The sequence below is a fragment of the Ovis aries genome, chromosome 14 (genome assembly GCF_016772045.2).
Source record: "Ovis aries strain OAR_USU_Benz2616 breed Rambouillet chromosome 14, ARS-UI_Ramb_v3.0, whole genome shotgun sequence".
In the NCBI taxonomy this organism is placed as follows: Eukaryota; Metazoa; Chordata; class Mammalia; order Artiodactyla; family Bovidae; genus Ovis; species Ovis aries.
The window spans coordinates 48186609-48209525 of NC_056067.1; the positions used below are offsets into that span (position 1 = coordinate 48186609).

A 22917-nucleotide genomic window follows, 5' to 3' on the forward strand; every position below is an offset into this window, starting at 1 on the left:
GGAAAGTGAAAGGCAAGCTATTTTTTTTTTTTCTTAATGCATGTAAAAACATGATTCAAGGAAGGGCTTCCCCAACCTACCGCAGGTGACTTTAGCAAAAAAACTTCAGGTAGCACTGGTAGCAAAGAACCCAACCACCAATGCAGGAGACGAAAGAGACGCAGGTTTGATCCCTGGGTTGGGAAGATCTGGTGGAGGAGGAAATTGCAACCTGCTTCAGTATTCTTCACCTGGGAAATCCCACAGACTGAGAAGCCTGGTGGCTACAGTCCATGGAGTCACAAACAGTCAGACAAGACTCAGCACACACACAAGAGGAAGCTAAACTTGCTGAGGATTTCCCTGGTGGTCTACTGGGTGGGACTCCATACATCCAATGAAGAGGCAGAGGGTTCAATCCCTGGATAGGGGAACTGTTGGCCCACAGGCCCCGCTGAGCGGCCAAAAAATTAAAAGCAAAAACAATTGCTGAGGGTGAGCAGGGTCTTGAGGTTATTTGAGTTTGACTAAAAGGGCTGCTTTTTTTTTTTTTTTTTCCATTTTAAGCTGCAATGGAGACTCCAGGAGATGGAGAAAAATCCAAGAAGTGCAAAAGCCCATCTTGAACCACGCCCCCAGTGTTCTCGGAAACTGGTGTCCACAGTCAGCAGACACAGCTCTGCTTGAATTTACAAAGCCAAATTGTGGAGTCATTTTGTCAGACAAGAAGAAGCAAAGAAAACCTGGACCCTCTGACTTTTCCTGCTGCTCTGCCAAAATGAGTGAATGAAAGTCGCTCAGTCGTGTCTGACTCTTTGCGACCACATGGACCATAACCTGCCAAGCTCCTCTGTCCATGGAATTCTCCAGGCAGGAATACTGGAGTGGGTAGCCATGCCCTTCTCCTGGGATTGAACTCAGGTCTTCTTTACCGTCTGAGCCAGGCTCCGGGAAAATACCCAAGGCTATCGTGGCAAGCCACTTACAACCTTCAAACAGGTCACAAACCTTTTACAGAGAGAAGTCTCACTGGCTCTCACCTAGTTAGTTAGTGCTTAGTCCGCCCCCCTGGACTGTAGCCCACCAGGCTCCTCTGCCCATGGGATTCGCCAGGCAAGAATACTGGAGTGGGTTGCCATGCCCCTCTCCAGGGGATCTTCTCCATCCAGGGATCAAACCCAGGTCTCCTGCACTGCAGGTAGATTCTTTACCGTCTGAGCCACTAGGGAAGCAAGGTCCCACCTACATCCCAAGGCAGTTTCTGGAACTCACACATTAATAATGATAAAAATAACAGCTGATTCTTATCCAGCCCTTACTCTGGGCCAGGCCCTGTTCTCAGCATGCAATTTCATGTGTCAACTGGTTTAAACCTCAGGATAGCCCACAGCGTTCCAACTGTTATCACCCTCATTTCACAGGCGAAGAAACCGAGTCCCAGCGAGGCTGAGTAACCAGCTCGGGAGCAGCACTGTCATTCGGCGGACCTCGATTTTGTTTTCAGCATGTGGGGGGCGGGGCGGCAGCTGCGGAGGACGTGAGCTAGGCTTGGAGAGAAGGAGGAAGGAACTGCCAAGAATACAAAGCCTGCGAGGAGGGAAAGGGATGGGGAAACTCCCCACGCCAACCCAGGTCGCGGAGGAAGGTGCCTGCACACCTGAGTACCTCGGGATCCTGAAAGGCCAGAGATAGGGACCAGTGTCAGTGCCCTGGGGGCTCCGCAGCTGCAGGGTGAGGCTCCTGGAGACAAGCACAGACTTCCCGGTCCGGGCGCTCACATGGTGGTCAGCTTGGAGGTGGCGGCGGTGGTTTACCAAACCTTCCTGGGTCCCCCTTCCTTCGCTCCGCCCTTGGCGGGGGGCGTGTGGGCGTGGGGCGCCTGGGACCGGCCAGACCAGTGGGACGCAGGGCCCCAGCTGTCTGGGGAGGCCGTCACCTGGAGAAGGCAGGCTCTTCCGGGACTGGGACAGCTGTGGGCGGTGGGATGGCTCATAAATACCACCATCGCATTGGTGCTCGAGACGCGCGCATGCTGGGAGCTGGCGTCCCAGAGGGTGAGCCGGGACCGGAGGGAGTCCCCAGCCCCAGCTCCCGGTTCCCGGATTGACAGTCCCCACCTGCCTCTGCCCTGGCAGGCAGGTCCTCCAGGAGCAGGAGATCCGAAGTGAAGCGGGAGGGGAAGGGCTGGGGAGAAGGTATTGGGGTCACAAAGACGGAAATGGAAGGTTGCAGGATGGAGGAGAGGACCATGAGGCCTCTGAGTGGGGGTGGAATGCTGGCGATGGGGTTGCCAAAGGCAACCTCCTACACTGAGAGCCCCACCCCCAATCCCATTCCCAAACCTCTTGCACTGGGAGTGAACGGTGGATAAGAGCAAGGGTTCTGCAGCCAGGACCCCTGGGTTCCAGTCTCTGCTCCCTCACACTTGAGCCATGCCACTGAATCACTCCATTGCTCAACTTCCTCACCCGTGATACGGGGCTGATGATCACAGAGGCCACCACACACAGGAATGTTGTCGGGCTCCCACGAGTTCATCTATGCAAAGTGCTTAGCACTCAGTGAGGCTCAGAGGGTATTTGTCTCTCAGTCGTGAGTGACGACGCTTGCTTTTGTTTTTTCCCCAGCGTCTGGATAAGCACTCCCTGCGAAGCCCTCCCTGCCATCCCCACTGCCTCGCTCCCTCTCTGCCGGGATCCTCCTCCTTCCCCCATCCTCTCAGCCCCTCCTGCTGATGCCTGCAGGACCCTTCCCCCTCCCCTGCTCCCCACCTCCCCTCTACCATGTGTTCCTTTCGTCCCTGCTGGGCCTGCTGCTGTCTGCTCCTCTTCTTCTCCCTGGAAGTCCAGGGGTCCCCAAAGCCTCCCAGCGCTGCCCCCGAGCAAGTGCACTTGTCCTACTCAGGTAAGTGTCTGTGGCCCCTCCCTGGGCATTTCCCAGTGAGGACTGTTAAATGGGGATTGTAAGCAGTAGGGCATGTGGCTGTGTGGGAAATGATTCTGGTTCTCAGCCTATAGTGAGCATTCTCCTTGGACGATTGGAGTTGTCCTTATTCATTGTGTAACTGCTCATTCTGTTGTCACAAAACTACCTCCTGGTCCTTGATCTTGGGGTGGAGGTGCAAGGGGGTAATAAAACCCTGGACTCTGGACCCTCTGCACCCAGACTTCCGGGTTCTAACCCGAGGTTTGTTGCTTATCTGCTGTGTGACCTTGGGCGAGTGACTTAACCTCTCTGGCCTCAGCCTCCTCATCTGGACAGCGGGGTAATATTAGTGAGACCTCCCAGTGAAGAGTAAGTGAAATATTAACCTGTGAAGTGGCAAACGGGAACTTGGAATGTGGCAGTGGTTCTCACGTGTTTCTGTCTCAGGACGCTTTGGCACAGCTGAAAAAAGTATGAGAACCTCAGAGAGCTTTAGCTTATGTGAGTTATATCCATAATAGTCACCATATCAGAAACTAAAATGGAGGTATTTAAAAATATTGATTCAATCATTAAAAATGAACAATAGTAAACCTATTCAGTAGTAAGGTAAATGAGATTTTTCATGAAAAGTAACTACACTTTAAAAAAGAAAAGCAATATTGTGAGAAAATTGGCATTGACTTATGAAATCAGGGTCTGTTTAATGTCCTCTCCTGCCTGTGACAGTTTCTCAGACTTTTCTTCTGTTTTTGGATCCTTGACACTTTTGGGGTAGTTTCATTTATTTCATTATTTATTTATTTGGCTGTGCTGGGTCTCCCCTGCTGCTCAGGCTTTTCTCCAGTTGCAGCGAGGAGGCTACTCTCTTATTTCAGAACATGGGCGGTAGGGCAGGCGTGGGCTCAGAAGCTGTGGCTCTCAGTCAGTTGCCCCGTGGCATGTGGAATCTTCCTGGACCAGGGATCGAACCTGCATCCCTTGCATTGGCTGGCAGATGATTCTCAACTCCTGGATCACCAGGAAGTCCTAAGGTAGTTTCTTAAAGGTTAGTTGCATTGAGAATCTGAAACCTCATGAATGAAATGGCTTTAGCATTTGCTGGATAAGTAACCTCGGACAAGGCACTTTGCCTGGAAGCCTCTGTTAAAGGGAACAAAAATAAAACTCATCTCACAGGGCTGCTGTGAAAACCCAGTGAGATCATAGCTGTCCTTTGTTTGGCCTACACAATAATGATAATAATAACAAATATACTCTTAGAAGTGATTCAGATGGAAAACTCATTTAACCTCTTATTGACCTTAAGCTGTAGGTACTATTGTTAGTTTCATTTTACAAAAGGATAAACTGAGGCCCAAAGCAATGAAGAGTCTCACCTCAGGTCACACACTCTGGGATTTGAACCCAGGCAGGCTGGCTTAAGAGTCTGCCATATTTGGTCTTCAAACTGTAAATTTTGTACTAATTTTAGATACCATGAGATCTTACTAATACCAACAGTATTTCAGTCCACCAACAAGGGTGTACTTTAGCCTTCTTTCCTCATTTGCAACTTCTTTTTCCAACATTGAGAAACCAAGCTCCCTCTATCTACAATAGACTTGCTTATTTGTTCAGTGCTAAAGTAAGCATAAAGGGGTTGCTCTGTGGCCTGTGGGGTCTTAGTCCCCTGACCAGAGATGAAACCCGAGTTCCCTGCATTGCAAGGCAGATTCTCAACCACTGGACCGCCAGGGAGGTCCCTGTTTTTTTTATATACTTACAGCCCTTTGTTAGTGTTTCTATTCCGTATTGACTTCCCCCTACAACCTACGTGTGTTCTAAGTCACTCCAATTGTGTCTGACTCACTGCAACCCTATGGACTGTAGCCAGCCAGGCTCCTCTGTCCATGGGAGTTTTCAGACAAGAATACTGGGGTGGGTTGCCATACCCTCCTCCACGGGGATCTTCCTGACCCAGGGATCGAACCCTTACCTCTTATGTTTCCTGCACTGGCAGGGAACACTAGCCCCCCTACAACCTAGGAAGGCTTTAATTGTTCATTTCTTGGGGTGTGTGAAGGAAAGATGAAACAGGACTATAGCTCTAGGAGTCAGGGTTTTAAGAAAAAGACAGATTCGAGAAGCATCCTACCCCTGCATCTCGACTAACTACTCCATTCCCTTCCCCTCTGTTTTCTATCCCTTCCCCATTCCAGCCCATGTAAGAAATCCAGCTGTTCAGTTTCTGGTGTACTTTTCTTGTACAAATAAATGAGCAGACACTGGTGTATTCTCTTACACCCTCTTCCGTGAAGAGTAGCTGACTACAGACACCCTTGTGTACATTGCTTCTTTTAATGTTGTGTCCTGGACGTCATTCTGTCCTGGTTCCTAGAGCTCATCGTCTTCCTTTCCGACAGCTGTGAAGTGCTCCCTGGTACGGATGTTACATAGTTCCTTAGGTCACGCTCCTATGTAGGGGCATGTCTGTGGTTTCTGATATTTTGCAATTACAAGCAGTGCTGCCATGAATAACCTGTGCGCGTGCCTTTTGTACACAAGTTGCAGGAAAAAGAATCACCTGGTGGGCTTCCCAGGTGGCCCTAATGGTAAAGAACCCGCCTGCCATCGCAGGAGACATGAGAGACTCCATTTCAATCCCCGGGTCAGGAAAATCCCCTGGAGGAGGGCATGGCAACCCACTCCAGTATTCTTGCCTGGAGAACCCCATGGGCAGAGGAGCCCAGTGGGCTACAGTCCGTAGGGTCTTAATGAGTCAGACACGACTGAAGCGACTTAGCACACGTGCACACACACCACATGGTATTTTTAAAACCTTGATTTTGTTGCTAATGGGGTTTGTTTGTTTGCAAATTGACTTTTCTGGTCATGCCTTGTGGCATGAGAAATCTTAGTTCCCTCACCAGGGATTGAACCCTCGAACCCAGGCCCCCTGCATTGGAAGCGGGAGTTTTAACCCCTGGACCTTGAGGGAAGTCCCTGGTTGCTGACATTCAAGAATTAGAAGCTATTACTTAAAAGTTTGTATGTGCTCTTGGGATACATAAACCACTGTGTAAAGATTTTGGAGAAGGCAATGGCAACCCACTCCAGTACTCTTGCCTGGAAAATCCCATGGAAGGAGGAGCCTGGTAGGTTGCAGTCCATGGGGTCGCTGAGAGTCAGGCACGACTGAGCGATTTCACTTTCACTTTTCACTTTCATGCATTGGAGAAGGAAATGGCAACCCACTCCAGGGTTCTTGCCCGGTGAATCCCAGGGACGGAGGAGCCTGATGGGCTGCCGTCAATGGGGTTTCACAGTCAGACGTGACTGAAGTGACTTAGCAGCAGCAGCACTTAGCAGTATAAAGATCTGCTCTATAAGTTGACAGACTGGCTGGTACCAAGCCTGCTTCCTGCACGGCGGCCATCCCTAGAGCTGAACAGTGGCTTCCGCTCTGAGACAGGGCAGGCTCTACGCTCGGCCACAGACTCCACCCCTCCCTGCTGCCTTCCTCCTTACAGCTGGCCCTTGTTCCCATATATATGACCTAACTGGCCTCCAGACATCTGAGTTTACAACCCCTAAACAGTGTCATGTGTAAAGTATGTGGCACAAGCCTGCACACAGTAACACCATTTATAATAATATCCATCCACTCATGTAACCCTGACTGTACCAGGCACTGTTTCAAGTGCTTTCCTCTTATTTATTCATCTAAGCCTCAAAGAACCCTATAGGGAAGATACTACTATCATTCCATTTTACCGACAAGGAAACTGAGGCTCAGAGAGCTGCAGTGGCTTGCCCAAGGAAAGCACAGCTTGGAAATGGTGAAGCAGGGATTGAACTTGGGACGCTCCAGAACCTGTGTCCTTAACTCCTGAATGTTCAACAGCCTCTCACTCTCTGCACATCCCTCCCCACCTCTGCCCAGGCCTCACTGCCGAACCTCCTTTGCCTCTCTCTCCAGGTGAGCCAGGCTCCATGACTGTAACCTGGACCACATGGGTCCCAGTGCCCTCTGAAGTGCAGTATGGGCTGCAGCCTTCTGGGCCCCTGCCCTTCCAGGCTCGGGGCACCTTCAGCCCCTTTGTGGATGGGGGCATTCTCCGGCGGAAGCTCTACATACACCGAGTCTCCCTGCAGGGGCTGCTGCCAGGGGTCCAGTATGGTGAGAGGCGCCCCGGGGCCCAGGGCGAATGGGAGGAGGAGTGGGATGTGGGCTAGCAGCTACTACTGGTGGGTGGCTCAGGCGGGCTGGTACCCTCTCTGCTTTCCTGCAAGCCTATTGTATGAGACCCTGGGGTGAAAACAGAAGGCTGGAGACTTGGGGTGAGGTGGTCAGAAGGGGCCTGGTTTAGACCCATTCAGTCCCCCCACCAGTTGAAGATGGATGAGGGTGAAGGAGACACCCTGGGGTACTCCTGCCCCCCCCACCACCACCCAGCCCCGGCAGACTGACCTTTTCCTCTCCCCTCAGTTTACCGCTGTGGCAGTGCTCAGGGCTGGAGCCGTCGCTTCCGCTTCCAGGCCTTGAAGAACGGACCCCACTGGAGCCCGCGCCTAGCTGTGTTTGGGGATCTGGGGGCCGACAACCCGAGGGCCCTCCCCCGACTGCGCCGGGACACCCAGCAGGGCATGTACGACGCTGTTCTTCATGTGGGTGAGGAGGCATCGGCTAGGTATGGGGTGGGAGGTAACGCCAGGACTGCGAGGGGCTGGGAGCCGGGGCCAGCGTGGTTCCAAAGGGACGGGGGAGGAGACTGGCAATGGAGATGCTGTCGCGGTTAACCGGGCTCCCGGCTTAAAATCAATCTGGCACTTAGAGCTACGTACATTGGTTTTCTCCTCTGTATTACTGTTGTAAGAGCTGGGACTAGGTTAGAGTCGTCCGACTGTTGTAATGACGATACGGACTTCCCAGGGGGCGCTACTGGTAAAGAGCCTGCCTGCCAATGCAGGAGATGTAAGAGACGCGGGTTCGATCCCTGGGTCAGGAAGATTCCCCGGGAGGAGGGCATGGCAATCCATTCCAGTACTCTCGCCTGGAGAATCCCATGGACAGAGGAGGCTGGCGAGCTACAGTCCATGGGGTCACAAAGAGTCAAACACGACTGAAGCGACTTAGCACGCAGGCACCATGATGAAATAAGTCGACATTGCCTGGCACGCTGTAGGTGCTACATAAGTGTTGCTTGTCATGATTGATTCTGCTGTGATCTGGGAGCCAGGAACCAAATGGGAGATAGAAACGGGCTGATATGATTCAAAGCTGTAGTAGACGCTGGAATCAGACTCCGGAGGTTTGATTTCTGGATCCTTAAGCTCAGCTCTGTGACCTTGAGTCAGCTCTCCACCTCCCTGGACCTCGGTTTCCCCATCTAAAATGGGGATGATAATAACATCCACCTCACAGGGTGTTTTGAAGATCTGGATGATCAAGTAAAGCATCTGGAACACTGCCTGGTACAAAACCAGTGCCAGAGCAGACCATGTCCGTCTCAATGTTGTCATTACTCTGGGAAGGGATGAGATGGGGCTGGGGTGCTGGGGCACAGGAGACCAGTGAGATCCTGGGTCCTGCGGGCATGTCAGGGACCAGAGGCTAAGGAGACGGTTCCACATGCTCATGCCTTGGATGTGAGGTAGGGATTGAAGATGCCTGAGTGGAAGGGGGAGCCAGGACTTGATCAACCAGGTCTCAGTTCTGGCAACAGCAGAGCTGGGTCTGGGTCTTCATCCTCTCCTCCACCCCCCACCTCCCCACCCCCACCCAGGAGACTTCGCCTATAACATGGATCAGGACAATGCACGTGTCGGGGACAGATTCATGAAACTCATCGAACCCGTGGCTGCCAGCCTGCCCTACATGACCTGCCCTGGGAATCATGAGGAACGCTAGTGAGGCCCGAGGGCTTTGGGGTGGGCGAGGGCCTGGCCAACAAAACCAGTCCTTCCTAGTGTCTCACCTTAGTTTCTCACACTGCAGCAGCTTGTTGATGGATGTGAGAGGAGAGGAGATGAGGGCTGGGCTGGGAGCCAGGCTTGGCCTGACGGTGGGAAGTGGGGGGCGGGGGTTGGGGTGGGCACCCAGACCCTCCTTCCTACCCTTTTACTTCCTTTTATCCAGCAACTTCTCCAACTACAAAGCTCGCTTCAGCATGCCAGGGAACACCGAAGGCCTGTGGTACAGGTAATCTGGGGGAGAGCAGGAACACCGGCCTCCCTCCCCTGAAGGATGGGGGATGCAGAGGAGACCCTCACCTCTGACCCCTGCCCTTTGACCCTTCCAGCTGGGATCTGGGACCCGCACACATCATCTCCTTCTCCACCGAGGTATATTTCTTCCTCCATTATGGCCGCCACCTGGTAGAGAGACAGTTTCACTGGCTGGAGAGCGACCTCCAGGTAACCTGTGGATGTCCCCCTGGGATGTGCCCCCCCCACCCCCTCCTCCATCACCGCCCCCCACCCCCCGCCCCTCACTCTGAACCCTTCTCTGCAGAAAGCCAATAAGAACCGGGCAGTCCGGCCGTGGATCATCACCATGGGCCACCGGCCCATGTACTGCTCCAATGCTGACCTGGATGACTGTACCTGGCATGAAAGCAAGGTGAGCACCCCCTCCCTGGGAACAAGATGCCGAAATCCAGGTCGGGGGTGAGCCCTGAAATCCAGGTCGGGGGTGAGCCCGAGTCACGCCTCCCCTCCTTGCTCATCTTGCTTAGGTTCGCAAAGGCCTCCGTGGCAAATTCTATGGGTTGGAGGATCTTTTTTACAAATATGGTGAGTGACCCCCCCCCTCCACCCCAGGACTTGCCAGGCCCCGCCTCCTTTCTCTCCTGAATTCGGAGGCCTGAACCCCTCTTGCTTTGTCTCAGGGGTCGACCTGGAGCTGTGGGCCCATGAGCACTCATATGAACGCCTGTGGCCGATTTACAACTACCAGGTGAGGGAGACCCCCCCGGGAGGGCTGAGACCCATGGAGCTGGTGGTGTCAGTGGACCCCTCAGTCAGATCCCTGGGGGCCTGGCTGGTGTGACACACCCTCTCCACCTTGTCACTTCTCCAGGTACTTAATGGCAGCCAAGAGATGCCCTACACCCACCCTCGAGGCCCTGTCCACATCATCACAGGATCCGCCGTGAGCAGGGCGGGGGGGGTGGGATGTTGCCTTTGACCTCTGATCTATTGAGGGTGGCACCTGTGCCAGCTTGGATGCCTCCTGCTTTATACAGCTGGCATCTCTTAGAGGGTTAGATGTACCTAGTAGTATGCCCATTGCACAGATGCAGAAACAGAAGCTAAGGGTAAAATACTCCTTCGAAGTCACAGGTTCAGTAAGTGGCAGGGGCAGGGGGTGCTTGCCCAGGTCTGCTGGTCGGATCGAGGACAGAGGGCTTATTATTATCCTTGTAACTGGACTCCAGCCTCTATTCACATTGCATGAGCTCATTCTCCACTGTATTTGGTTATTGTGTCTCCTTGCGCTCAGTTGCAGCCAACTCTTTGTGGCCCCGTGGACGGTAGCCCACCGGGCTCCTCTGTCAATGGAATTTTCCAGGCAAGGATACTGGAATGGGTTGCCATCTCCTCCTCCATGTGTCTCCTTAGTCTCCTCCCTTCTGTGACGATTCCTCCATCATTCTGGCCAGTTGTTTGCTTTTGGTCTTTTTCCTGAATGCCCCTGGATCTGGGTTTGTCTGATACTTTCTCATGCCAAGATGCAGGTTACGCATTTGGGGACAATCACAAGTGATGGTTGTGTCCTCAGGACCGAGGGGTCCAGGCCCTCACAGTGTCTCATCCCTGGAGGAGTTTCTCTGAATCACCTGTGTAAGGATGTTCTTCCACCATCAACTTGCTGTGTTTCCCTTTTTGGCGGATAAACATCTTGGGGGAGATGCTTTTAGACCCTGCGAAAGTTGTTTCTCCTCCGACTTTCACCCACTGTTTTCTTTTTTAAATTTGTTTGCCTGCACCAGGTCTTAATCATGGCACATAGACTCTTTCTTTTCTTTTTCTTTTTTTTTTTTTTTCAGTTGCAGCTCTTAGAATTTTTAGTTGTGGCATTTGAGCTCTTGGTTGCGGCATGTGAATCTAGTTCCCCGACCAGGGATCAAACTCAGGATCCCTGCATCGGGAACTCAGAGTCTTAGCCACTGGGCCACCAGGGAGGTCTCCACTTACTAATATTTGAATCCATCAGTGGGTCTTGCCTGCAACAGTGATCACTGGGGCGTTCGCCTGGGAATCGTCTATTTCCCTCATTTCTCCCTGATTTATTAATTAGCAACCTCCTGTGAGGAAGGATTGTCCCTTCTGCTCCATTTAGTTGGTTGGTTAGTTATGGATTTGCACCAGTGTGGCCTCATGGGGAATTATTTCCTCCTGTGGGTTATAATCCAGTTCTCCTGCTACTGATGCTGCTGTGTACAAGCTCTCACTGTGGCCACTGGGAGCTCTTCAGATCAGGTCCCGCATCCTTTCAAAGTGTCCCTGTCATTTAGTGGGCTCTTTCTTACTTTTTGGCTCCACAAGTTGCTCCAGGACCGTCTTGTGTCCCCTCCACTCCCACCACCAGCAGCCTTGGAGTCAATCACTTCCACAAGAAGTGAGGGCTTATTTTTTAAGCTGATTTTACAAATTAGTGGTCTTCCCAGTGGTCACATATGGCTGTGAGAGGTGGACCATAAAGAAGGTGGAGCACCAAAGAATTGATGCCTCTGAACTGTGGTCCTGGAGAAGACCCTTGGGAGTCCCTTGGACAGCAAGGAGATCAGACCTGTCAATCTTCAGGGAAATCAGCCCTGAATACTCATTGGAAGGACTGATGCTGAAGCTGAAGCTCCAATGTTTTGGTCATCTGATGCCAACAGCCAACTCATTGGAAGAGTCCCTGATGCTGGGAAAGATTGAGGGCAGAAGGTGAAGAGGGCATCAGAGGATGAGATGCCTGGATGGCATCAGCGATGCAATGGACATGAACTTGGGCAAACTTCAGGAGATGGTGAGGGACAGGGAGGCCTGGCGTGCTGCAGTTCATGGGGTTGTAAAGAGTCGGACACGACTGGGTGACTAAGCAACAACAAATTAGTGAGATCCAAGGAAGAACTTCTCGTGATAAAAATTCAGACAGTACAGAGGACACGAGATGAAGCCATCCACGTCCCTCTTGCTAAGTCACTGTAGTCGTGTCTGACTCCTTGCGACCCCATGGACTGTAGCCTGCCAGGCTCCTCTGTCCACAGGGATTCTCCAGGCAAGAATACTGGAGTGGGTTGCTATGCCCCCTCCAGGGGATCTTCCAGACCCAAGGACTGAAGTCATGTCTCTTATGTCTCCTGCAGTGGCAGGCAAGTTCTTTACCACTGAGTCCCGCTGTCAATGGTTACGCCTCTTGGGTGGCATTTGAGAATATTTTGTGTGTATGCAAATTAGTCAGTGTCTCAACAGAGACGTATTAGTGCATCACCCTCTTTTCATTTTTTTTGGCTACACTGGATTTTTGTTGCAGTGCATGGTGGGGCGGCGGGGGGCGGGGGCGGTGTTGCTCAACATTACAGCATGAAAGCTTTCTCTAGTTGCAGTGCCTAACTCCCCTGGTGGCTCAGATGGTAAAGTGTCTGCCTATAATGCAGGAGACCTGGGTTTGATCCCTGGGTGGGGAAGATCCCCTGGAGAAGGAAATGGCAACCCACTCCAGTACTCTTGCCTGGAAAATCCCATGGACCGAGGAGCCTGGTAGGCTACAGTCCATGGGGTCGCAAAGAGTCGGACACGACTGAGTGACTTCACTTTCACTTTCAGGCTTCCCGAGTTGTGTCATGTGGGCTTAGTTGCCCCACAGTACGTGGGATCTTAGTTCCCTGACCAGGGATCGAACCCACATCCCCTCCAATCGGAGGCAAATTCTTAACCATTGGACCACCAGGGAAGTCCCATCACCCACTTTTAAAAAACATTTCAGATCATCCTTCATACCCTAGCAGTTCTCAGCCTTGATGCATGTTAGAATTACCTAGGGAGGTTTTAAATCTTTGATGCCCTGGCCTAACCCCAGGACAAACACCAGAAGCTGAGGGCTTGGCCTTGGCCTGTGAACATTTAACCATTCTTGTTTCAATCTCTATTTCTGTCTGTCTGTCTCTTGATATGTGTGTGTGTGCGTGTGTGTGTATGTGTGTGTACAGTTTGACTATCATTTGCAGATCCAATGAAGAGTTCAGTTGCAGAAATGATGCCCCTTTAACCTTCCATCTGTGTTTCCTAAAAAAATGAGGACATTCTCTTACATCAGTACAATATAATAGAGTCAAGTAGTTAACAATTGATAATATACCATCATCCAGTCTCATTCAAATTTATCCAATTGTCTGATTCATGTCCTTTAAGGATTTTTTTTTTTTCTGATCCAGGATCTAGTTTAAGATCATACGTTCTATTTTTGTGTCTTGTTTCTCTCCCCTCCTTTAATCAGAAACATTTTCCCTTCTTTCTGCATTCTTCAAGACTTTGAAAAATTTGAAGAGCACAGCAACGTTGTTTGGTAGATTCTCAGTGTGGGTTCGATTAGATTGAAGTTACACATTTTTTATAAGAACACACAAAAGTGATACTGGTTTTGTCTGTGTGTGTGTGTGTTTTAATATTTACTTATTTGGCCTCGTCAGATCCTAGTTGCCACAGTCGGATCTTCATTGCCTCCTACAGGACCTTTTGTTACATACTGAGTCTTTAGTTGTGATGTGTGGGCTCAGTTGCTTTGCGGCATGGGGGAGGGGGTGGTCTTAGTTCCCTGACCAGGAATTGAACATGCATCCCCTGCGTTGCCAGGCAGATTCTTAACCACTGGACCAGCAGGGAAGTCTCCAGTACTGTGTTCTTTTCAGTGTATCCTATGAGGAAGTGCATGGTATCTCTTTAAGCCTCAGTTTATGCACCTCTTGCACCATACTTATGATTTTCCCCTTTAAAGTTAACAAGTGTCTCCCGAAGTGTCTACTTGGAGACTATGCAGATATCCTGCTATTCCTCATACTTTCCCCGCTACTGTGACCGTCCATTGATGGTTCTTGCTTCCAGCAGTTATTACAGAGATGGCTGCAACATGGGGATTTTCTTTTTTCTTTTTTTAAGCTCCCTCATCCTTCCTGCTCACATCACCTAGTTTTCTACTGCAAGGATAAACACTTCCTCTCTCCCAGGCAATGATGATTTTAAAAGCTTTCTTGGAGGGTCTACTCTGCAGCGAGGGTTGAAAGCCACCGATTTCTTCTATTCTGTGAATTGCATTTTCCCCTTAACAATACATCTTGGCCATCTTTCTATACTGCCCCTCTCTGTGATGGCTACGCTCTAATTTATTTAACTGACCCTTACTGATGGGCATTTGGCTGACTTCCAGCTCAGAGCTTTTACAGAAAACGCTTCAGTGGACAGTCTTGTTCAACCACACACTGTTGTCTAAGTCCAAGACTCAGGGCACAGAAAGCCTGGCTGGGTCAAAACCCCCAGTTGTGTGTGTTACCAAGGTCACGTCTTAACCAGCTTTGTCTTCCCTGGGGGTGGCAGGATCCCACCTGGCAGGTCTTTTCTGCTCCCTGGTGGGTACTTCACCTGCCCCAGCCCTGGGGCTAAATGACTCTTTTCAGCAGGGCTGTGAGGAGCTGCTCACCCCCTTCACCCTCTTCCCGCGGCCCTGGAGCGCCCTGCGTGTGAAAGAGTACGGGTACACACGGCTGCATATTCTCAATGGGACCCATGTCCACATCCAGCAGGTGTCTGATGACCAGGTCAGTGAGCAGCGGCCCGATCACCTGCCTGTAAAAGCAGGCCCGGTGTGTTCTGGAGTCAAGCGGTTTAAAAAGTGGGCTTGAGAGCTGGAGATCCTGCATTCAGATCTTGCCTCTGCTGCTTACCAGCTGGATAAACTCAAGCAACTCTGAGCCACAGTTTTCCCATCTGCAAAATGGGGATGTGAATCGTTTCTGCCCCAGAGGATTGAATGAGGGTTGAATGACTTATTATATAGAAAGTGCTCAGAATGGTTTCTAAAACATGGTCAGTTCTAAAGGGATTTATCAATATGAAGCAGGGGAAGGAAAAATTAGGTGGTGGGAGGCAGGCAGAGGGAAACCAATATGATGTGTGTGTAGCCCCACAGACTGTAGCCCGCCAGGCTCCTCTGCCCATGGGGTTTCCCAGGCAAGGATACTGGAGTGGGTTGCCATTTCCTACTTCAGGGAACCTTCCTGACCCAGGAATCAAACCCGAGTTTCTTGTGCCTTCTGCATTAGCAAGTGAAAACTCTACCACTTGTGCCGTCTAGGAAGCCCCATGGCTTAAGCTTCAGTTCAGTTCAGTTCAGTCGCTCAGTTGTGTCCGACTCTTTGTGACCCCATGAATCGCAGCACGCCAGGCCTCCCTGTCCATCGCCAACTCCCGGAGTTCACTCAGACTCACGTCCACCAAGTCAGTGATGCCATCCAGCCATCTCAACCTCTGTTACATTCAGAAAACGAAGATCATGGCATCCGGTCCCATCACTTCATGGGAAATAGATGGGGAAACAGTGGCTTAAGCTTAGATGGACCCATATAATCATGGCCCACCTTTCTGTATTTTTGCCATCGTAGTTTTAAAATAGCACTAATAACTATGATTGATTGAACACCTATTGTGCACCAAACCCTGAGCTCAATGCCTTATATTTAGTCCCTTTAATCACTACAATAATACTATGGGGCACATTTTCTTTCCATTTTACAGCTAAGAGAACAGAGGCTCAGAGAGAGGGCAAGTAACTTTCCCAGGGTTGCACAGCCAGAGGTTGCGGAGCTGAGATACGACCACAAAGACCATATTCTTTTTACGATAAATAGCTACCATTTATTGTGTGGCCCATACAGGGTCAGGCACTTGTGTGTATTATCTATTCAGTTCTCCCCACTTTGTATTGGGTTGGCCAAAAAGTTCATTTGGGCTTTTTCTAAACATCTTAATGAAAACCACAGACAAACTCTCCGGCCAACCCAAACCCAATAGAATATGAAAGTCCCGCTGAGTTGGACCATGTGCTGGAAGCCATAGAGGGTGGCTTTGCTGGCATATAAAGTGAGTTTTGTCTCACTCTGGGGTTTGTGCTCTAATAGTAACAGCCTACATTTACCCAGTCCTTGCCATGTGCCAGGCTCCCTTTTAAGCCTTTTCCAAATACCTCACTTAATTCTCACGGTATCTATGATGTGCGTACTAGTTCTATCATCCTCTCTTTCCAGATGAGGAAAACTGAGTCTCAAAGAGGTCTAGCCACTTGCTCAAAGTCACACAGCTTATCAGCGACAGAGCTCGGATTTGAGCCCCGGCCACTTGGCCCCAGAATCTGGGCTTTCGGCCCTGATTTCCTCCTCCTTTTTTTTTTTGGTCCCTTGCAGGATGGGAAGATTGTGGACGACGTCTGGGTGGTGAGACCCCTGCTTGGCCGGACGATGTACCCGTAGGAGTGGAGACAGCTCTCATCAGGAACCCCGGGCCTTGCTGCCAGGCCCTAGAGGGGAGTCGGCGGGGGTGGGGGGCGGGCCTCGACTCCTCTGCCGTCCTTGGCACCATGTAGGGTGGATGCAGCCCCGAGAGAGGTGGAGCAGCTCTCACCTCCCAGAGAGCTGGGGGTCCCAGCCTGCTGGGTTGGGAGAGCAGTTGTATGTACAGGCAGAGTGAAGCAAGACAGGTTGTGGGTGGCACCACCCTGCCTTCCTGCATAGCACTAACTGGGCGGAGTGTCCACAGGGCCTCGGGAATAAAGAGGCTTATGGCTGTGTCTCCCTGGACTCTGAACTTCTGCTGGTGATGGCCCCTCTGGGCTGTCTCTTCTGCACGCCTAGCAAAAGGCCCTTAACTAAAGTCAGCAGGGTGGGCACAGCTGTCATGACACCACTGTCCAGCAGGTGGCGCCAGCGACCTTCTCCTCCAGGCCGGCCCTCTGTTCCAATCAGGGGCCTGGCTCCAACAGCCCAAGGGAAGCTAGCCAGTGTGGTCCGTGCCGCAGTCTCCCAGTCTGCCACCGAGTTATCCTGGAAGCGGGCAAGTGTTAACACTCCAAACTGCCAGCTGGGACAGCTGACAAGCTTAGGAGCTCACAGACCTGCGGTTTTCCTCCCTTTAAAAATTTCCCCCCTCCCTCTGTTCGCCTCTTCCTTTTGTGTAATCAATCGTTATTTATTGAGCGCCTATTATGTGCCAGGACCTGTTCTCCATGCCGTGAACAGCACAGAGATGTCTGCCCTCATGGAGGTGAAATTCTATCCAGGGTGTCAGACAGCAAGCACAATAGATAAGTAAAACACATAACAGGGCAAATGGTGATCAAGCACACAGCAAAGGCAGGAAGGGGGTGGAGGAGTCACATGGGCAGAGCGGTCCAGGCAGAGGAAGAGCCAGTGCAAAGGCCCTGGGGCAGAAACACAGCAGAGCATCCGTGCAGAGGCCAGTGTGATGGAGCCAGAGGAAGAGGAAGAGTAGGGATGAAAACAGAGAAGTGAGAACAGCAGATCCCATGGGACACTGTGGGTCACGAGGCGGTCTCTGTCCTTCATCCTGAATGACATGGAGCCACAGGAGGGTTCTGAGCTGCTGATGGGCAGGCCCTGACTCCAGAGGTCCTAGGCAAATGCTGGGCTCCGGCCTCAAGGATGAGGGCTCTCCTGAGTGAAGCCGGTGAGTTCCTAGCTCTGCAGGCTGACGGCACATCACTTCGTCCATTGTGTTGTGCGGTTTCAGCCTCCTCAGATCTTTTCCCCACCCAGCACCCACTCTGCCCAAGGCTGTTTGCAGTGGTGTTTTTTTTTTTTTTTTTAAATCTTGGCTCTATTTATTTATTTATCTTTATTTTAGTTTTTGCTTGTTGGCTGCACAGCACGTGGTATCTTAGTTCCCTGTTGTTTAGTAGCTAAGTTGTGTCTGACTCTTTTGCAACCCCATGGACTAGTCCACCAGGCTCCTCTCTCCATGGGATTTCCCAGGCAAGAATACTGGAGTGGGTTGCCATTTTCTTTCCAGGGGATCTTCCCCACCCAGGGATCAAACCCCTATCTCCTGTATTGGCAGGTGGATTATTTACTGTTGAGCCACCAGGGAAGGCCTTAGTTCCCTGACCAGGGATAGAACCCCCACCCTGGGCAGTGGAAGTATGGAGTCTCAACCCCTGGACGGCCAGGGAATTCCCTCCTTGCACTTTCTTGAGCACCAAGCTCTCTCTCACTGTCGGCCCCCGGCCCTGTGCACTGGCTCTTCACCCTGTGAGTGCCCTCCCTCCGCTCATTCGGGGCTGCATCTGCTCAGCCCCAGGGGTCGGCCTTCCCCGACAACCCCAGCTAAAGGGGTCGCGGTCACACTCTGTCTCATCCTGTCTTGCTTCATGTCCAGCTCTTGGCATTCTGCTATTCACTCATCGACTGATTGGTTACCTCGTTCACTGGCAGTTTGCCTCACTGGGCTGGGGGTGGTCTGTGAGGGTGGAGACCAAGGCCATCTTGTTCATTCATGGGTCCCTACCTCCACACTCACCTCCACCAATCCCTCCCAGACCCCTTCTCAGGCTGAGTGGGGGCCCTGCCCAGTCTGGACTGTCACTGTCTAGGGGTGGGTCTGTCTCCCCCACTGGACTGTCAACCCCACGAGGGCGATGTTCAGGGCTCACTCCAGCACAGCCCAGCACTAGATAAATTCTTGAGGTTAATAAATACTTGTGCCTTAATGAAGGCTGCCATGTGTCAGGCTCCAGCCAGGCAATGTCAGAGACAGAGATGAATCAGCCCGGTAAGATCCTCTGGGAGCCCGAGGGCCGGCAGGGAAATATGGTTACACAATACGGATGAGAAGCAGCAAGAGAACGCCGCAGAGGGAGGCACCAAGCCCATCAAGTGACCAGTGCAGGGGGGGTGGGGGTGGTCATTCATTGCACGCTGTGGCCAAAGACTGAGTTGATGTCCGTGTGGGTCTGGCACGTTCTGTTGGCCTGGCACTGACCACCAGGCAGCAACCGGGTTCGATTCTCCGTTCTGCCACATCCTGTGGGGTGTGGAATCACCACCCCTCTCTGAACCTCTATTTCTTCACCTGTTACAAAAGGGTGATCGTACTTTGTGTGGTGTCCTTGGGATTAAATGAGGTTGAAAGCCTTGGTGTTGTCCCTGACTCCTCTTTTTCTCTCATCCCAGGTTTAATTAGGTAGTAAACGCTGTTGGCTTTTTTTTCTGACCAGTCAACATGTGGGGTCTTAGGTCCCCAACCAGGGATTGAACCTACGCACCCCCATGTTGGAAGCATGGCGTCTTCACCATTGGACCACCGGGGAAATCCCCTGGCTTTGACTTTTAAAATCTATCTAGAATTCGTTTTTTCCTCCCACCTACAAGACTCCCACCCTTGTCCTGTCACCTTGCCCCCCACCTCCCGCCTGGTCTCCCCTGCTCCCCCACCCGCACCATCCCCATGCCATAGTCTGTTCCCTACATACATTCCTGTGGTCACTGGAGTTGGGGAGCCAGAGCTCTCCCCACAGCCCACCCCAATCAGCCTACTGCCATCCCCTCCCTGTGCTCATCTCCCACCACCCGCCCCTTGGCACTCTGCTCCAGCCCCGTGCGTGCACGCGTGCTAAGTCCCTTCCATCGTGTCTGACTCTTTGCGACCCTATGGGCCATAGCCCGCCAGGCTCCTCTGTCCATGGGATTCTCTGGCAAGAACACTGGAGTGGGTTGCCATGCCCTTCTCCAGGGGATCTTGCTGACCCAGGGATCAAACCCGTATCTCTTCTGTCTCCTGAACTGGCAGGCGAGTTCTTTACCACTAGCGTCACCTGGGAAGCTGGCCTCAAATACATCAGGTCACCCTCTCACATTTGCACTGCTTGTTCCTCTGCCTGGGAGGCTGCCCCCAGGGATCTGCTTGGCTCCATCCCTGCCCTCCTTCAGGGCTCTGCTCTAATCTCACCCTTTTGGTCCCTCTTAGACCACTTTGTCAAAACCAGCATCCTCAGCCCCTCCTCCCATCTCCTTTCCCTGCTCTCTTTTCTATTTTGGCCACACCATGCAACCTTCAAGATCTCAGTTCCCTGACTAGGAACTGAACCCAGGCCACAGCAGTGAAAACCTGGAGTCCTAACCACTAGGCCATCAGAGAACTCTCCGTGCTTTATTTCCCTTCAGCGCACTTGGACACTGTGACCTACTATATGGATAGATGTTTAACCATTTCTTCTTCTTCTTTTTTTTTTTAACATATCTGTTTACCTATTTTTCTGTTCTGGGTCTTAGTTGTGGTATCTATTTTTCTGTTCTGGGTCTTAGTTGTGGTGTGTGTATCTAGTTCCCTGACCAGGAATCAAACCCAGGCCTCCTGCACTGGGGGAGCAGTCTTAGCCAGATCACCAAGTAAGTCCCTAACCATTTATTCTTTACCTCCTCCTTCAGAATGTGAGCTTCCAGGGTGCAGGGTTTTCTCCTGGTTCTGTTCACCCCTGTAGCCCCAGCACCTGATTCACAGTAGTTGCTCAATAAACATTGGTTGAAGGAAGGAAGGCAGGCAGGGCACCTGATGCTGGGGGAGCAGGTGAATGACAGAAAAGTTATTTCGGTGAATCAGATAAAGTGGCTCAGCCCTAGGGGCTGCCATGGCTGGGTACATAGGAGATAAGGCATGCACGGCTCATTGCAACACCTGTGACGTTTGACACACACAGGAAGTGTGTCACAGGAAGTGACAGGTTGCAAGCCGGAGACCCTGAGGCTTCAAGGAGGCAAAGCGTGAGCAAGGGTTAAGTTACACAAATGGCTGCCTGGCAGGTGGGGGCAGGGAGGGAGGCGTAGGGAGGTGGAATGGGAAGGGGGCTGTGCGTGCTCCCAAAAAAGGGCATCAGGGCCTGGAACGCTCCTGGGATGTCTGGTTGTGGGGTGCAGGGGCACTATGGAGAAATTAGAAGGAGGAAGCTGCAGGTCTCTAGATTCAGTCATTGACAAATATTTTAATTAATTAAGTCCTGCATTGCTTAAATCAGCCAGACATGGTTTCTGTGGATTGCAAGAACCATGCGAGACTTCTCTGGTGGTCCAATAGTAAGGACTCCAGACTTCCAATGCAGAGGGCAGAGTTCAGTCCCTGGGCAGGGAAGTTCCACATGCCACATGGCATAGCCAAAAAAACAAAAACAAGAACAAAAACAAAAAACCACTATGCACCTACTATGATCACGTGCTGGAGACACAGTGGTGGCCCCTGTGAAGGCTGACTTCTACTGGGGGGAGGGGTGTAGCGAAGAAATCATGAAAACCAAAATGCCATCACAGGGTAGCTCCAGATGGTGATCAGCACTGTGAAGAAAATACACTGAAATTAAAGTGTGGGAATGGAAAGAGTGCTTTCGATGTGGTGTCCAGGGAAGGCCTCTCTGAAGAGGTGACATTTGAGCCAGAGGACAGGGAGTCGGTCAAAGTAAAGACCTGGAAGAGTGATCCAGGCAGAGGGACCAGCAGGTGCAAAGGCCGAGGCAGGACTGAACCTGTGAGTTTGAGAAACAGCCACGAGTTTTTTAATAATTAAATTTATTTATTTTTAATTGGAGGATAATTGTCCTACAATACTGTGTTAGTTTCTGCCAAACATCAACATGAATCAGCCATAGGTCTCCTCCCATCATGATGAGTTTTGACAGATGTGTATTCCCGTGAAACCACCATCAAAATCAAGAATCAGAACATTTCTGCACCCCAAAGCGTCCCCCATAACTGCAGCTAGTGCTTCCCTCTCTCTCTCCGCTTCAGGCAACAACTCATCTCTCTGTCACTGTAGATTAGATTTGCTTTTCCTGGAATGCTCTGAGTGGAACTGTACACAGTCGGCTACAGTGCTGCATCCTTCAATTCAACCAACCGTGGATGGAAAATACCCAGAAAAAAAATTCCAGAAAGTTCCAAAAAGCAAACCTTGAATTTGCTGGATCCTGGCAGCTATTTCCATAGCATTTACAACTATTTACATAGTATTTACATTGTATTAGGTACTACAAGTAATCCAGGGATGATTTAAAGTATACATTCCAGGGGACTACCCTAGTGGTCCAGCTAAGACTCCAGTCTCCCAGTGCAGGAGGCCCAGGTTCAAACCCTGGTTGGGGGACTAGCTCCCACATGCCACAACTAAGACACAGCGCAGCCTAAATATAGTTTCCCAGATGGCTCAGTGGTAAAGAATCCCCCAGCAATGCAGGAGACACCATTTCGATCCCTGCATCAGGAAGATGCCCCAGAGGAGGAAATGGCAAGCCACTCCAGTATTCTTGCCTGGGAAATCCCACGGACAGAGGAGCCTGGTGGGCCTCAGTCCATAGGGTCATGCTGCTGCTGCTGCTAAGTCGCTTCAGTCGTGTCCGACTCTGTGCAACCCCATGGATGGCAGCCCACTAGGCTCCGCCATTCCTTGGATTCTCCAGGCAAGAACTCTGGAGTGGGTAGCCATTTCTTACTCCAGGGGATCTTCCTGACCCAGGGACTGAACCTGAGTCTCCTGCATTGGCAGGCAGGTTCTTTACCACTGGTTAAGCCTCTGGATGAATATTGTCAAAACCTGTCCAGGATCATAGTCCCACATGTGGGATATGAGAGTGGTTGTTATCTTATCTTCTCATCAGCATTGATTATAATATTAAATAAATATTTTTGTGAGAGACCAAAAAAGATCTTTTTAAGAGTCTGATATCCATTTTATTAGTTTCTTGTTCACCAGTTCCGTTTTTCCTTATTGTCTGTACTTTCAAATTTTTGTTCACATTCTTTGCTTACTTTTCTGTTGTATATTCATCTTTCTTATTGATTTGTAAATGCTCTTTACATATAAAGGGCAGAAAGCTTTGTTTGCCATCTATATATTGTCACTGATCTTTTTGTCTTTGATGTACTGAAATTTATAACTTTCATGAGGCCAAATCTGCTTCACTCTTCTCATCTATTTTGATCCATTGGAGGGTCA

At 51.0% G+C, this 22917-nt stretch overlaps 1 protein-coding gene across 6 annotated transcripts; it reads left to right on the top strand.

Moving 5' to 3' along the window:
- The first annotated feature begins 1553 nt into the window (after positions 1–1553).
- ACP7 (acid phosphatase 7, tartrate resistant (putative)) lies at positions 1554–19073 on the top strand. Of its 6 annotated transcripts, none has more exons than XM_042232006.2 (13): positions 1554–1710; positions 2607–2883; positions 6866–7066; positions 7376–7558; positions 8673–8796; positions 9026–9088; positions 9189–9303; positions 9401–9508; positions 9624–9681; positions 9777–9844; positions 9968–10039; positions 14550–14690; positions 16332–19073. In XM_042232006.2, the coding sequence occupies exons 2-13, from the start codon at positions 2763–2765 to the stop codon at positions 16395–16397; spliced, it is 1320 nt and encodes a 439-aa protein (XP_042087940.1). In that variant the 5' UTR covers positions 1554–1710; positions 2607–2762; the 3' UTR covers positions 16398–19073. The 6 variants fall into 6 exon arrangements, with proteins under 6 accessions (XP_042087940.1, XP_027834069.1, XP_042087942.1 ...); XM_027978268.3 differs by having other exon boundaries at positions 14553–14690; XM_042232008.2 differs by having other exon boundaries at positions 1554–1624.
- The last annotated feature ends 3844 nt before the right edge of the window (positions 19074–22917 follow it).